Source organism: Dromiciops gliroides, chromosome 3 (assembly GCF_019393635.1).
Source record: "Dromiciops gliroides isolate mDroGli1 chromosome 3, mDroGli1.pri, whole genome shotgun sequence".
In the NCBI taxonomy this organism is placed as follows: domain Eukaryota; kingdom Metazoa; phylum Chordata; class Mammalia; order Microbiotheria; family Microbiotheriidae; genus Dromiciops; species Dromiciops gliroides.
In genome coordinates this window covers 629,459,485-629,476,272 of record NC_057863.1, presented here as the reverse complement: position 1 = coordinate 629,476,272, position 16,788 = coordinate 629,459,485, and the positions used below count along the sequence as shown (strand labels likewise).

At 49.5% G+C, this 16,788-nt stretch overlaps 1 protein-coding gene across 3 annotated transcripts in view; it reads right to left on the bottom strand.

Moving 5' to 3' along the window:
* Positions 1–2,924: 2,924 nt before the first annotated feature.
* KLHL21 (kelch like family member 21) overlaps positions 2,925–16,788 on the bottom strand; it is a 31,001-nt gene continuing 17,137 nt past the window's right edge. For all 3 annotated transcript variants that reach the window (XM_043996172.1, XM_043996173.1, XM_043996171.1), the window contains exons 3-5: positions 16,234–16,639; positions 7,403–7,475; positions 2,925–6,629 (exon numbers count right to left, since the gene is read on the bottom strand). In XM_043996172.1, coding sequence (XP_043852107.1) covers positions 6,324–6,629; positions 7,403–7,475; positions 16,234–16,639 — 785 coding nt within the window. In that variant the 3' untranslated portion in view covers positions 2,925–6,323. The remainder of the gene's footprint in view (positions 6,630–7,402; positions 7,476–16,233; positions 16,640–16,788) is intronic.

Here is a 16,788-nt window from a genome sequence, read left to right as displayed (position 1 = left end):
AGAGCATCGGCCCTGGAGTCAGGAGTACCTGCTTTCAAATCTGGCCTCAGACACTTAACACTTGCTAGCTGTGTCACCCTGGGCAAGTCACTTAACCCCAATTGCCTCACTAAAAAAAAAAAAAAAAATTGCATGATGAAAGAATCGTGAAAAGAAGCAAGGTGGGCTTGTTGTGCCAATTCTGGGAATCACATTTTAGAAAGACATTGATATATTCTGGTTGATCTCCAGAAGAAAGCAAGCAGGATGGTGAGGGGCCCTGAGGCCATGTTATATAAAAAATGGTTAAAGAACTAGGGATGGGCAGCTAGGTGGTGGAGTAGATAGAGCACTGGTCTTGGATTCAGGAGGACCTGAGTTCAAATCCAGCCTCAGACACTTGACACTTACTAGCTGTGTGACCCTGGGCTCATTGCCCTGCCAAATATAAAAAATAAATAAATAAATAAAATAATGAACTAGGGATTTTTTAGTTGAGGGGGGAAAAAGGCATTAGGGAAACTGGAGAGACGTGATATAGTCTTCAAGTATTTATTTGAAAAGTTAAGGACTGGGGCAGCTAGGTGGCACAGTGGATAAAGTACCAGCCCTGGATTCAGGAGGACCTGAGTTCAAATCTGAGCTCAGACACTTGACACTTACTAGCTATGTGACCCTGGGCAAGTCACTTAACCCTCATTGCCCTGAAAAAAAAAAAAAAGTTAAGGACCTAAGTTCAAATCAGGCCTCAGACATTTACTAGTTTCATAACCCTGGGCAAGTCACTTACCCTGATTGCCTTTATTGGGTTTTTTGGGGGGTTTTTTGGCAGGGCAATGAGGGTTAAGTGACTTGCCCAGGGTCACACAGCTGGTAAGTATCAAGTGTCTGAGGTCAAATTTGAACTCAGGTCCTTCTGAATCCAGTGCCAGTACTCTATCCACTGCACTACCTAGCTACACCCCTGATTGCCTTTAAAAAGAAATATAAATAAAAACTGTCACCTTGAAGGAAGATTAGAATTGTTTTGCTTGGCCCCAGAAGGTGGAACTAGTAGTAACGGGCAGAATAAAGGTGCAAAAAGGGAAATTGAGGGTTGACGTCAGGTCAACCTTCTTCTTAGCCTGTCTTTTTGTGGGTTTTGCTGCTCCAGGGGTTATTTTATTGCTGTTTTTGTGGGTTTGTGTCAGGAGCTCTGTGTGTTTCATGTCTTTCCTCCGCCATCTTGGCTCTGCTCCTGGAAGTCTAGGTCAACCTTCTTAATTTTGTAAATTTAAATTTATTTTTAATTAATTAATTTTTTTGCAGGGCAATGGGGGTTAAGTGACTTGCCCAGTCACACGGCTAGTAAGTGTCAAGTGTCTGAGGCTAGATTTGAACTCAGGTCCTCCTGAATCCAGTGCTTTATCCACTGCACCATCTAGCTGCCCCTAGGTCAACCTTCTTAACAGACCTGTCCCAAAGTAGAGTGGGCTGCCTTGGAGAGTAGCTAGTTCCCTTTTCCTGGACCCTGTCTCAAACCATCTTCCACCTGCCTGAAGCTTTGTCTCATTGCTCGGGTCCCCAGCTGTGGTAAGGGAGCCTTTGGCTTCATATTTCTTGCACCAAATCACTTTCGAGCTTTCTTCCCTACACAGGCATCCTCCCTTAGGATGTAGGCTTTGATGACAAAGAATCTCTTGCTTTCATGTCACCTTAGCACAGTGCCTGACATGTCCATCCTTTGTTGTCAGAGGACCAATGGCATCACGAGGTGATGTCTACTCATACGTGAATTACATTTAAGGCAGAGCTGCACAGAGTCCTCAGCGTCACTCTCTTCCAGAGGCATCCAAGTCCAGTGGCAGCTGATGGCCTTGGCATCTCCCATGTCTGACCAAGCTCTAAGCGCTCCGCAGCACCTGCTTCAGTCGCTTTCACGGACACTGGAACAAATTGTTCTTACCCACCCATTCTGCTGGGGGAAGTCTCATGCTTGGGGTAGACACCCCCTAAATCGGTGATGGGTTTGAGGCTCACTGGTTGCCCTCAACCTGGTTTAGCCTGTCTGGCAAGACAGGTCTGCCAGGGTGTGGTTACTGTCCGTGCTACAGCTTCTGGGAGCCGCAGCTGTGAGGTGGGAGAATTGGGTGGATGAGCAGCACTCACACCAGAGGTGCTAGTCCTCCCTGAACACCCCACACCCAGCACGTAAGTTCTCAGATGGCTCATCTGTTGGGGGCAGGGGGGAAGAGTGCGGTGTTGTCTTCAAGGACCAGTTGGCTCCTTATCACATTTGTGGCAACATATTCCTTTTTAGGTGTGGTTTGGATTAGACAAGACTCAGGGAACACTTCCAATTTGGAAATTTTACCAGCTTGAAAGCTACCACCAATTATCAAGGACTTGAGTTCAAGAAGCTTTCCAACTGGCCTCCCTGACTTATCCCTCTCTATTCCAGTCCATCCTCCACTTGGCTGCCAAGGTGAATTTCCTAAAGCACAGGTATGACCTGTCACTTCTCCAATTCAGACTCCAGTGGTGAGGCAGCTAGGTGGCACAGTAGAAAGAGCACCAGCCCTTGAAGTCAAAAGAACCTGGGTTCAAATCTAGCCTTGGAGTCATTTGCTGTGTGACCCTGAGCAAGTCACTTAGCTCCAATGACTTCCAAAAAACAAAAGTCCAGTCGCTTCCCAATCACTCCAGGATCAAACAAAGTCCTCTGGCATCAAAAGCCCTTTATCACTTGGCCCCTTCCTAACTCCAGTCTTCTTCCATCTCCCTAAGTGAGCACCCCACCACAGTAGCCTCCTAGTTCCTCATAAATTTGACACTCCAACCCGTCTCTGGGGCCTCCACAGTCATGTCCCTTATGCCTGAAAGGCCCTGCCCCCTATTAACCCAACTGTACTTTTCTAGCACACACGTCTACTGTGAGAATCAAAAAGACAAACACCAGGAGCCTGAACATATAGGAAATGTCTTTATTTCCAAAAAGTACGGGACGGCTACCTTAACCACGATGCGGGATGACGAAGTCTGATCCGGTAAACAAAATAAATACACAAACCCACTTCACCCTTTGGTTCTGGCACCTTCCACAGGAGCGAGCCCTGGAGTAAGCCAATCTCGTGGATCTATATAAATATAGAGCACTTTCTTTAAGAGTTCAACATTCAATTCTCGTCACAGAACTTTTCACCATCCTATAAGGCAAATTCAGTTTAGTACGGACACACACACACACACACACACACCAGGCACAGACCACCAGCTTAACATCAGTGCTAATCCAGGAAGGGAAGGAGGTGGAAGAGGGTTAAGGGAAAGCCAGGGATTCAAGTTTGTGACTTTACAGTGGGGGCTTGGGATAAGGGGAAGAAGCCAGTGGCAAAGGAGAGGCAGCCCCCAAGGGGGGGGGATTAGTCTGGCGTGAAACAAGAGGGTGGCAAGAGCATCCTCACCTGTGCCCACACCAGCCCGACCTCAGCTGATGGGAGATGAGGGAAGCCTGCCGGCCAGCTGCCCACCTAACTGGGGTGAACTCTTGACAAGAGCCCCACCAGAGCAAGAACAGCAGTTAACTAGCACAGTGCTTTAAGGTTTGCCAAGCACCTGTACGGATGATCTTATCAGATCTTCACAACAACAGAAACTGAGGCTGAGGGGGGCAGGCGGTTGGAAGAGAATGTAAAAGACAACGGAGAAATCCCTCCTGTCCCCAATTCGTCTGTCCCTGGACTCTCACTTTCTTGGGCATTTTCTCACCCAGAACTGTTTGTATCTGTGATCCTTCTGACGGTTGGGCTGACTTGGCGTGGACCCCTAACCGAGGCTTCTCAGAACAGGAAATACCAAAAAATGCCTAACACATCCTGATTTTACCCAACAGGCAAGGAAGACGGAGCCTCTCCAAGATGTCACTGCTTCTCGGGGAAAAGCACTCTAATTCTCACCTCAGAATCCCAGGTTTAGAGCTGGAAGGGGTTTCAGAGCCCCCTCATTTTACAGATAAAGTGGAAGCATAAGTTGAATTTCCCAGCGTGGGCAGGATTGGAACCTGGGGCCTCTATGATTACATATCCAGCACCCTGTCTACACTGCAGGACCATTCACATTCTCTGTAGATGCTACTTTGTCTTCTCAAGGCCCCATTCTCCATGGGAAGAGTTTTTAATCAGGCCCATGAATCCTGACACCACACAAAGCACACTGCCCTCTGTCCCTTCCAAACAGGAAGGGTGAGCGCTCAACTGTTCAAGCCCCTCAGAGGGGGCTCGGCCAGACTTCTGAGTGTGATAAAGGCTAACTTTAAAAAAATGCCTTTACTCCCAAGGGCCGATTGTCGGTCTAATATTCCCTGCAATCGTGGGGGACATGGTTTCCTGACAAGGGTAAAAATAGCTCTTGAAATGATGCTAGGATTTAAAAATGTGATTAAAAAAAAAGAATCCCAACTGAATTTCAACAGAGCTCCTGGTGAGGAAACCCTTTCCTCCCCATGCAGATGGCCCAGGGCACAAAGAGGGTAAAGTAACTTGCCCAGGGTCACACAGCTAGCAGGTGACTGAGGTGGGATTTGAACCTAGGTCTTCCTGGTTCTTCGGCCAGTCCTTTATCCACAAAGCCTCCCCCATACCTTTCTAAACTCTATGAGAGCCAACGCTGCTCTCTATAGGAACATTTCTCTTGGAAGATGGGAAAATGTTCAAAGCGGGACCGAATCCAAGCCCCATTTTACAAAAGAGGCATCCGAGGAAGTGAATGGGTCCACTCTGGGTCACCCAGGCAGCCATCTTGGGGAAGGAGACACGTACGACTCCTCTGGGCATTTGAAAGGGCAGAAGCAAGAACAAGTCAGATTGAGCTGTGGCTTCACTCTATAGAGGGGCTGGGGCCCTATTTCTGTGACCAACATCTTTCTTTTTTTTTAGTGAGGCAATTGGGGTTAAGTGACTTGCCCAGGGTCACACAGCTAGTAAGTGTTAAGTGTCTGAGGCCAAATTTGAACTCAGGTACTCCTGACTCCAGGGCCGGTGCTCTATTCACTGCACCACCTAGCTGCCCCTGTGACCAACATCTAAACTCCTCACCTCTTTAGACTGATGATGGTGCGGTACAACGCCTTTCAACACAAAGTCAGCTGGAACGTTTCTGCCTTTGGTCAGCCACAACATGGCTCACAGCCGGTGTCTATGAGAAGTCAGAAGGCCTCTTGGGCCAGCCAGGGCCAGAATCTAGACCCAAGATGGGCCCCTAATAGGTGAAAGAGCAGTGAGCACATCCAGAGGTCAAGCACAGGCCTCTGGCAGCCCACGGGGGTCATTGCGTCATAGGCTAATCCACGTTCCTGCCCAGGGTGCTCCTCTGTAACAGTCTAACCTCTTGAGGCGAGCACAGAGGATGGCAGGTATGCCACGTCTTTTAAAGATGTTTTTAATCTCAAGGGCTGCTGGTCCGACTCACTAAGTGCCCGTAGTGGGGAGTGTGGGAGAGTTAGTCCTGACGCTTTGGCTGGGACACCCAGGGAGCACAATCAGCCAGGCAGCAATCCTTTCAAGAGTCACTGGCCCACCCGTGGAATGGGGAAGGGAGGAGGAGGAAGAAGGGTCTACACCAGCATGAGCTCCTAAAAAACCCCCACTTTGCTGCCCTGCTGGTCCCAAAGGTGGGTCAGGGGTAGGAATGCGGAGACCACACACACAGGTCATTTGGGCATCTGGGTCAGTCTGTGAAGCAAACACAGACTCTGGAGCTGGCTGGGTCCAAGCACCCAGGAAATAGGCATCTGGGCCAGTTAACCGTGGGGTGGCGCTTCCATACCTGAAGACCACAGAGATGGGGGTGAGGGGTAGGGAGAAGCAGAGGGGGTCTGCACAAGTGTGCCTGGAAGGGGAGCCCTTGTCAGAGGACTCCGGGGTTTTCTACCCAAACTCTGTGCCTACCATGCCCACCTATTTCCACAACTTGGTACCCAGAGCCAGGTCCTACCACCCATGCACAGCCCTAGAAGGAAGATGGCAACAGGGGGCTCCTTAGGAGGCGGAAGTGGGCAGCAATCCAGGCCTCAGGGAGCCAGGGGTGGATGTCGGGGAGGAGAGCCTCTCCCCCCAACAAGTGAAAAGGAAGAATACCTTGGAAACCTCTCTCTGCTCTAGTGTCTCCCTTGGTGCTGAAAGCTAAAGCCGGCACTGTGACCAGTGGTTCCGAGGGCTCCGTGGCCCAAGCGCGCCCAGCCTCTCGCCATGCATGCGGACGCCCTATACCTGCTGGTCACCGGGGTCCCCCCTTCCCGCCCCCCAACGCCCATGGATCCGTGTGCTGAGCCGAACTGCATCCCTGAGGGAGGCCCAGGGAAGCCGGCGCTAACGGAGCTCGTTCAGGTTCTGGTTCTGGTTCTGCAGGTGTGGCCGAGACCGGTTCAGGTTCGAGTCATTGGCATTGTCGAGGTCAAAGCCGTGCCCATTCGATGTGGTCTGAGGCATGAACTGTCGGAAGATGCTGACGCTGCCGTGCCAGAAGGTGGGCTCCGGGAGGCGCCCCACCACGCTCCACGCTCGAGTCTCTGGGTCAAACGCTTCCACCACATCTGAGAGTTCAAATGTATTGTCGTAGCCACCAGACACGTAGAGCTTCCCACCCAGGACTGCCAGGCTACCTCCCACGTGGACCTACAGATCAGAAGAGAGGGGGTGAGGGCGAGCCCACCACCCTGGAGGCTGGGCCAGCCACCTATCAGACTCACTGGCAGCAGGATCTCCACCAAGTCTCCGGATCTGCCCTGACAGAGGAGGAAGTTCCTACCTGATGCAGTCAGACCGGGAACCCCCAGCCCCCCCAAAATTAAAGGGGGACACAAAGACATGAGACCAGTCTCCTGTCCTACAGGAGACATACAACACGAGGCACCCGGGGATGGTGACAACTTGCATTTGTTGGGCCCTGAAATCCTCTCTAGCCCCTAATTCATGGCCCTAGATCTCCGTCCACATCCAAGTAAAATCCAGGCTCGAATGTCATGGGGGCAAAGGGCTCTATGAAAATGTGAGGCACCCAAAGGAGGTGCCCAGGCGACATGCTGTATAGACACTGTGTTATGTGAGAGGGCCGCAGGCCGAGTATTTTTGCTTAATGAGGGAGGGTCCTTTTTTGGGGGTGGGGTGGGGTGGGAAAGGTTGCTTCCAGAAATGAATGACATTCCTTAGAAAAAAAGAAAGATTTTAAAAAAATAACAATTCAGAAGCATTTTTTTTAAAGTGAAGTAACCCTTCCCCAACATCCCCCCACCCCATGATCCCGACCTTATCAAAGCCTGGTCCCCTAGGCCTGCACAGAGGCTCACCACTACCAGGGTGGATGTCCCAGAGGACAAGAACAGGCTTTGTGCCCAGTGCATCCATCCTTTTAAGGGGGACAGAGGAAAACCCCACACTTCCAAGTTTACCTGGTTCATAGAAGGGATCTTATCCCATTCATTCTTCACGGGGTTATACACATCCACTTCAGCAGAATCATCTCTGGGAGACACAAACGGAGAGGGCGGTTAGTACAAAGCCAGCCCTGCCCACAGGGCTCCCTACCCCAGAGGGGACCTGCAGTCCCTACTGGACTTGGGAATCCCGCTCTGCCCTTTATTAGCTGTGTGGTCTTGGGCACATCGCTTCCTTTATCGGGGCACGGCTTCATCTCTGTAAAATGAGGGGGACTGGACTGCCCTAAGGCCCTTTCCTCCTTGTGTGACAGAGAGACACCCCCATGCGCCAGCCTCCTAATGAACAGCGGGATGCAGCTCTGTTTCCATGGCAACCAACAAAGCTGCACAGAGAGAGGCAGGGCATCCATCCGACCAAGCCTCTGCTGTGCTCTGTCCTCATCAGAACACGTTGGGCGGCCTTGCCTTCAGCTCTGGTCACCCAGGTGAGGAAGGTGAGTGATTAAAGCTCAGAGGGCCACCAGGAAGGGGCAAGCTGCATTACAAGGGCCCCTGCTCTGGGCTTCCAAGATACTATTCAGCAAAATTCGAGATCCCTTAACCTCAGGAGGACAGGGATCCTGAGAAAGCTAGTCCTCTAAACCTGCTCTACAGGACCATGCTAAGATTCTAAGACAGGAAGTCAGTGAGTCACCAAGAGAGAGCCTAGACATTCACAACCAAACAGACTGATAATGGGGAGGGGGAAAGGCAATTCTGATCATTTAAAATTTAACTTAATTTTAATTTAATAATCTAGACAAATTTAATCATGTGAGCTTCTGCATAAACAAAATCAATGTGACTAGAATAATAGAAACCACTAGGGGGGCAAGCAAGGAGTCCTCCCCCTTTAATATATCATAGAAGGTCTAGGAACCCGAGTTGGAGGAGAGCTCAGCAGCCATCCATAGCAGACAGGGCTCTTCAAAACAAAAGCCAACAGGTATCTATGGGAAACTTTCATGTTTGTTCTACAGTATTTTCTCCACCGTTTTCTTAAGTCTGAACAATGAAAAGAATAATACATCAAGCCCTGATCTACCACAGCACCTGCCATTCCTGGGGCATAAATGTTCACACGGAAAATTTAACAGTTGGCTCCAAGAAGCCAATAGGAGCCAGCTCCAGCCCACCCCTGCATCTGGTCCAGCCCATCCCCCAAAGGGACCTCCACCAGGGGCTGTCCAGCCTCTGCCTACAGACCCCACAGAGGGCGGATGCACCTGCTCCCATACCACCCCTGTTCCATTTTTGCAGAGTTGTTATTGTCAGCCAGTTCTTCCTGATGTAAAGCCTGAATTATCCTTGTTACAACTTAGCCCCTGTCCCCTAGGGTCAAGGAGAACAAATGCGTGTACTTTCAGGGTCCTAGCTCTAGGGTGGAAGGGCCCACGGGCTCCACCTGGGGAGGTTCGGTTAACCCACGGTCAAACACATAGGGGTGGCAGGATTTGAACCCAGGTTCTCCAGCTCCAAAGTCAAGGCTCTTTCCACTGTACCATATGGCAGCTAACAAATGGCGAGAAGCACCTAGGACAGTCTTTCAAATATCTGAAGAGAGCTATCATTACCCTCTCTTCTCTCTACAGACACACACGTATATGTACTACATGTATATACACACATAAAATTACATATGTCGGGGCTGCTAGGTGGCGCAGTGAATAGAGCACTGGCCCTGGAGTCAGGAGGACCCGAGTTAAAATCTGGCCTCACACACTTAACACTTACTAGCTATGTGACCCTAGGCAAGTCACTTAACCCCAACTGCCTCACCAAAAAAAAAAAAAAATTACATATGTCTACACATAACAATACGTACATGCATTCTTTGTGTGTATATACCCACTACTACCTACAATCATTCCCCTTCACCCTGATCCAGGTTAACCTACCATGGAGATTCCAAGATGGGGAAAAGATTCTACGCATACTAAAATACTTGTCTGTCATTGCTATTCAGTTGTATCCAACTCTTTGTGACCCCATTTGGAGTTTTCTTGGTAAAGATACTGAAGCGGTTTGCCATTTCCTTCTCCAGCTCATTTTACAGATGAGAAAACTGAGGCAAATAGGGTAAAGTGACCTGCCCAGGGTCACTGCTAGTAAGTGTCTGAGGCTGAATCTGAACTCAGGTTTTCCTGACTCCACAGCCGATGCTCTATCCCCTGTACCACCTAACTGCTCCCAAAATATTCACAGAGGGTACTTTTGGTGGCAGCAAAAAGCTAGAAGCAAAGTAGGTACCATTAATTGGAGAATGACTGAATAAACCATTATATGAATGTAATGGAATATGTTGCTATGAGATATGATGTATGAAAAGTTTAAAGAAACTTAGAAAACCCTGTCTAGACTGAGACAGAAACAAAGAAGCTGAACCACATATCATGAACACAATAATGTCAAGATAAACACAAAAATATTAGAATTCAGATTCTTCTCGTTTCCCAAGTCCAGAGTTCTATCCGCTAACTGCCTCGACCCAGAGCCAGAAGACATTCTCAGATGTTCCCTAGTACAATCCCTTCATTTTTAGATGAGGAAACTGAGGTTTCCAGGGGCAGATTTTACTTCCACATAGGACACAGCTCCTAACAACCACAAATGTCCAAAAGGACAGTGCTCTGCACAAAGTGCTTTATTCCTACATTCATCAATCAATCCCGCACTTAAGTAACTATTATGAATCAGCTAAATGCTAAGATAAACAGATGAAACAATCCTCCCCCTCAAAGAGGGCTGTGACCAAATCACACCAGAAAGGATAAAAGAAGACTTCTCTCTTTCCTCTCAGTATCCAAGAAGCCGTGTCAGTTTCTGTTTTGCTTAACTTTTTTCAGTTGGGGGGGGGGGGGGCATGGACAGCTAGGTGGCGCAGTGGATAGAGCACAGGCCCTGGAGTCAGGAGGACCTGAGTTCAAATCCGGCCTCAGACACTTAACACTAGCTGTGTGACCCTGGGAAAGTCACTTAACCCCAATTGCCCAGCAAAAAAAAAAAAAAGGCGGGGGGCGGTATTAGGCAGTGATAACAGTGTAAACATCAATGGAAACAATATAGGGGAATGAAGAATCAGATCTAGTGCAATAATGTTAGCAGCTAGTATCCATGTAGTCCTTTTAGGATTTGCAAAAGGGCCACACATATGTTCTCTCATTTGATCGGTGACCACAACTTGTGTGGAAGATGCTATTATTTCTATTTATATATTTTCTATTTCTATTTCTATATTATATTTATATAAGTAAATTATATAATAAATATAATAATATATTTATATTATATATTATTTATTTATATATTTTCTATTTCTATTTCTATCTTATTTCTATTTATAGATGGGAAAATTGAGCCTCTCATAGTAGAGCTAGAATATGTCTCCCAAGTCCTAGTTCAAGCCCTTCATTTCACAAATGGGAAGAACTGAAGTTCCAGAAAGGCAGGTTTAACTTCCATGGGGGAAAAAGTTCCTCAAAGACTCAAACCATCCAAAAACAATGGCTCTCATTCAGAGGCAGAAGAGTACTGAGGAAAGAATACTGGAGGAGTTAGGAATCACAAGACTTAAATGCAAATCCAACCTCTGTCCTGTACTCCCTGGGTGACCTTGGGCCAGCCGCTCCCTCTCTCCCTGAACCTCAATTCCTTCATGTGTTAAATGAGTAGATTAGACTAGATGACCTCAAAGGTCCTTCCAGCTTAAATCTACGACCCTGAAGGGGTCTTCAAGTGGCTAAACCACTTGCCAGGGATACTGTAGAGGAGTTGCCTGTTCAGGCTAGACTACACTTTGGAGGCTCCTTTCAAATGAGGTAATATTTGTGTCTGGCACATAGTAGGTGCTTAATAAATGTTTGCTCCTCCCCTGCCCTCTTTCAGCTCACTGTATTCTCTTTTCCCAAAAGTAAACTTTTCCCTGGAGCAGCAAGGTGGGGCACTGTGCTTGGAATTTGATCTCAGACACTAGCCGTGTGACTCTGGGCAAGTCACTTATCCCTGGCTGCCTCAGTTTCCTCTTCCGTAAAAAAAACTGGAGAAGGAAATGGCAAATCACTGCAGTATTTTTGCCAAGAAAACCCCAAATAGAATCATGAGAGCTCATCACTCTCACAAAGAGGTGGACACAACCAAAACACAACAAAACTTTATCCTACACTATTCCAAGTGACCAAGAAGCCAGGGACAGGATGGGGACCAAGAGGAGGCTTGTCTGACTTTGTTCATGAATTTCTTCTCAAGGGCTTCTGGGAGCCCTCCCCAGAAGAGCCTGATTTCATCTGGGTGGGAGGAGCCAGCAGCGTCGATCAACAGGCAGGCCAGCCCCCTACCCACAGCACATTCCTTCCTTCTTTCCAGTCATGAGGACAACAGGTGAGGGGAGCAGGTGGCATCTGCTGCCACTCTCTGACAAGGACAGGAGAGCGGTCTTGCAGACCTTGTGCCCACCTCATATGGGGCACAGGAAGGAGAGACACAAGGCGACAGCTCTTCTTTCCTTCATTCCTCCCTCCCCATTAAATATTTTTTAAAACTTCTAATGTTACAGCAATTTATGGGTTCATATGTAATCCTCTTTTGTGTTCTTAAAACGTTCTAAACATATAATGAAATAATGTATAGAATAATATGTGTATTTTGATGTGTATATTCACATCTAAATATACACACACACATTTTAAAAAGAGGTCACCCAGCCCAACCCTGCTGTTTTACATACAGATGGAAAAACCAGGGACCAGAGAATGTGAGTGGGCCTGGCATATTCAGACATGAGTGTGGCGGAAAAAAAGCAAAAAGATCAATAGGAAAACCACCTTTCGGGTTCCCAGAGCTAACAAGAGCCTGTTGTCGAACCTTCTTCCTTTCTCTTCCCACATCAGAGGTGGCCTTCAAGGACTGGCAGGACTTAGGTAAGGAAGGGGGGGATGCCAGCTCCCAGAAGCCAGTTGATCCCCCACCCCTTTATTCTTATTCTGAACTGAATGAAAGAACACCAAATAAAATCCCCTTTCCTTTAGCCTTTGCCTTTCTCCCCCAGCTCAAATATAACTTTGGGGACACAGACGCTAACACTGATAGAGCAATTTCAGGTTTCCAAAGCACTTTACAAATATCATCTCATCTGACCCTCACACCAACCCTGGGAGGTGGGTGCTATCATTATCCTTGTCTCACAGAGAGGGAAAACAAGGCAGATAGATAGGTCATTTAACCTTTTGACGGTTAATACATATATCTGTGTCTGGTGGATCCATTTAACCCAGCACTTTATTTAAGGTTTCCCAAGTACTTTTTGCTACCCCAATTGGACAGATAAGGAAACTGAGGCCTGGAGGAGTCAGGCCCCTTGGCCAGGATCACACAGCCAGTCAGCGCCCAAGGCCAGCTACGCCACACGTGTAAGAGTTGTTCTCACTCCTCACTAGAGCTGAATGGAAACAACGTGTCCCAGTCACAAAACAACGGCTGAGCTAGCTCTGGTCTCTGGGCACCATCTCCCTTAGGGAAGCTAGCTGGTTCAGGGGAGGGGAGAGGCAGAGTCTGGATGGGTCTAAGAGCTGCCTCGGTGCCCAGCTGGCAAAGGCTTCAGGCCAGGCAAGTGGAGGCATGGTGCTGATGGTACTGAACCAGGAGCTTGGCCCCCGGGAGGATTTCTTGCCCTCACTCAGGTCGACGGGAGAGGACAGAACATTCTCACAGGTGGCCATCCTGGGCACCCCCCCTCCAAGTAAGAGGGGTTGTAACTGTAGTCGGGAGCTTTCTGAGAAGCCCTATTTATAGCTGCTCTGACTTTCTATTTGAAGAGATCTCCTGGAGCTGTCGGGGGAGGGGGAGGGCAGAGGGGGCCGGCAGTTTCACCCCAGGGGACAGGAGTGGGGCAAGCATTCCTCAGATGCCTCTCAGAGGTGGCATTGAGGCAGAGGAGGCACTGCAGCAGCAATGAAAGGTGGGTATGGAGGGACCTTGGCAAGGATGTGGGCACCCCATGCTCTGTGTTCCAAGTAGCCAAATACAAGGGGGGCAGGGAGAAGAGGAGACCAAAGAAGTTGTTGATAACCCAACTCTGACTACTTCCTCCCTCCCAAAAAAAGCCCCCAAACCAAACAAAAATTTCCAGGCCTCTTCAAGTGATAAAGGGAAAAAAAGGAAACAAACTGTGATGGGCCCTGGAGAACTGATAAGGAGACCAGCCTCCCCGTCAGAAGTGACTATGGAAGGGTCTGTCACAGGCACACGTCCCCCAAGTGCTCTGGCTTCACTGTTTTGTTTTGGTACAAGGAAGGGCTCAGGGAGAGGTAGAGTTAAGGGGAAAATGTGTAAAAACACAGAAAGGCAACGATCAATTTTCCTTTTCCCCTTGCTCCCCCCCCCCCCAACCCTGGGAGGGCTAGCAGGGGCCTACCCCCTCTCCTGCTGTTCCCACACCTCCACACCTTCCTTCCCCCCCCCCCCCCCATCTAGAATAGTGCCTGGCTTACTTAGCAGGGGCTCAGTACATACTTGCTGACTGTTAACAATAAACAGCTAGGGGGCAGCTAGGAGGCGCAGTGGATAGAGCACCAGCCCTGGATTCAGGAGTATCTGAGTTCAAAGCCAGCCTCAGACATTTAATACTTACTAGCTGTGTGACCCTGGGCAAGTCACTTAACCCCAACTGCCTCACTAAAAACAAAACAAAACAAACAATAAACAGCTAGGAATTATAATAGCCAGCATTTATGAATGCTTGAAGACTAGCAAGATATTTCACATGGCATCACATTTGGTGTTCACATCAATACTGCCAGGTAGGGTCTATTATTATCCCCACTTTACAGATGAGGAAACTGAGATTAAGCGAGGGGATATCCCTCACCCGGGGGTCACACAACTAGTAAATGACCCAATCAGGATTCAAAATCGGACCTCCCCGATTCCATGCCCAGCTCTCTATTCACTGGGCCACCAAGATGTCGCAGCATGAAGCCTCCTATGAACATGAAAGCATAACCGTTTCCAACCATGCCCTGTGCACGCAGGAAACATACTGAGGTAGGAGATATCAGGAGAGGGGAGGATGCCCATGAGCTGCCTGGGAGTGGGGTATGAGGGTATGCCCATGGTAGCTGGCTCTGGACACTGGAGGGATCACCAGTCACCCTGCTGGGAGCCACTTAGGTGGAAGACAAGACAGACAGACACTGCCTGGCTATCCCATCCTAGGTGAGGGATCTACTCAGAAGCAGGAGAGCCCAGAACCCTAAAACTGGAATCTGCTAGGGCTCTGGAGGTTTTCTTAGGTACCCCAGGCTCAGAGCTAGCTCCCAGCCTCAGGGCCCTGCGGTCTTCACCCTGGACCATTGAACTGCCCCTCCTAGCTGAAAATCCCAGGACCCCCGACCTCTTCTCCCCCAAGACTCTTCCTTGATCAGTTATTTCCCCGCTGAAGACAAAACACGGAGGCCCACTATCAAAGGCAGGAGGATGGAGACTCCTGGAGGGCATCTCCTTTTCCTCCTGACCTGTGATTTCTTTGGTATGGGATATTCTGGGGAAGGAAACGCCCTCTGTCAGTGCTGACTGCCAACAGCTCCCAGACAGGGAACGGGCTGTGAGCAGGCTGATATGGGGGCCTATGGCCAACAGCTCCGTCTTGAGAGACGCCTTGGGAACGCTGACTGACTAGGGTGTCGTCAGGGGAAGCCTGACCCACAGTTTCCTGACTCTGGACAGTTCTCCAGCCCTTACACAGCGCTGCCTCTCATCTCATCCTCAGCAGGTGCTTAATAGATGCCTCGATTTTAAAAAGGCCCAAACTGAATGTTTTGTGGCTATAATTATCGAGACTGACCCCAGAGAAGAGCAGAAAAAAATGTCCTCTGGGCATAAACTACTGTGTCTACTCTTCGGCTTGGTCAACACGCCAGCGGGCAGCTGGTTTGGCCAGCTCGCCTCTCCTCCTCCTCCTCCTCCTCTCTTTTTAGCCTTTGCTCCCAAAGCCTTTCCCCCTTTCTGCCCTTCTCCCACTCCGAGGTCCCTTCTATTCACCCCGTTCTCTCTCCTGTTTGTTCACAGCTGCCAAGTCTTCATCTTCCCCATCAGAACAGAGTTCCGTGAACTCCCATTTTACCGCAAGTGCTCAGCGTGATGTCCGGAACATAGTGGGTGCTTCACAAATGCTTGCCAGCTCTATCTGGAGCTGGCAGAGAAACTAGAGACCATCCACTGTAACCAAGGCCCTGGTCAAGGTCACCCACACGTAGAATTTGCATCCAGGTCCCTCTAATCTAGCTTCAGATGCTTACTAGCTATGAAACCGGGCAAGTCACATAAGCACTGTCTGCCTTGGTTTCCTCAACTATAAATGGGGACTGCGGGGCAGCTAGGTGGTGCAGTGGATAGAGCACCAGCCCTGGATTCAGGGGGACCCGAGTTCAAATCCAGCCTCAGACACTTGACACTTACTAGCTGTGTGACCCTGGGCAAGTCACTTAACCCCCATTTCCCTGCAAAAAAGAAAAGAAAAGAAAGAAAAAGCTCATGACTTCCTATGTGAGCTCTATCACTTGGCTTTTATACCAGGTCTTGGGAAAGGACAGGTTCAGATCAGTACAAGAGTTTGGGAAAGAGGTAACAGTAAAAACTTCATTAAAACACCCCTTTCACACCGTCAGGTGCAATGTGGGTTGTGAGGGAAACAGCACGTAAACCTAAGGCAGAGCTGACCCCTGGGACTCCCCGGAGCAGCCAGAAGCAGAAGGGACCAACAACCTTTGAGCTTCCCCCCAAGGGCCCGGACGGTTTGGGGCAAGACTCACCTCACAAAGTACATGAGGCCATTCAGGGTCACCGTCTTAGGTGCAAAAGACCAGGGTGGCAGCTGGCCGCAGTTGACCAGGGACCAGAGGTCAGTGTCTGGGTCGTAGCACTGGATCACCATGGTGTCCTTGCCCGCCAGTGAACCGATGGCGAAGAGCTTGCCCCTGCAGGCGGTGGTGGAGCAGTTGTCCATGGGGTAGGGCATGGGCTGCAGGGCCTCCCAGGTGTCGCTGGTGTGGTCATAGCGCTCGGTGCTGTCCGAGGCGATGACGTACAGTAGCCCGTCCAGGACGGTGGAGCTGTGGTACTCTCGGGCCTTTAGCATGGGCGACACCTCCGTCCACTCATTCACGCTCGAGTTGTACCTCCAGACACAGTCATAGAGCCGGGAGCCGTCTGAGCCTCCTAGGAGGGAGAACAAAGGAGCCAGTGAGGCCGGCCCAAGATGGGGAGAGGAGGCAGGAGGGCAGCTAGCCCTCACTGCCCTGGGGCCTCTCCTCTCAGCTTGGGAATCTATTTTGACCTTACAGAGTCAAAACCTGAGTGGAGTCTCC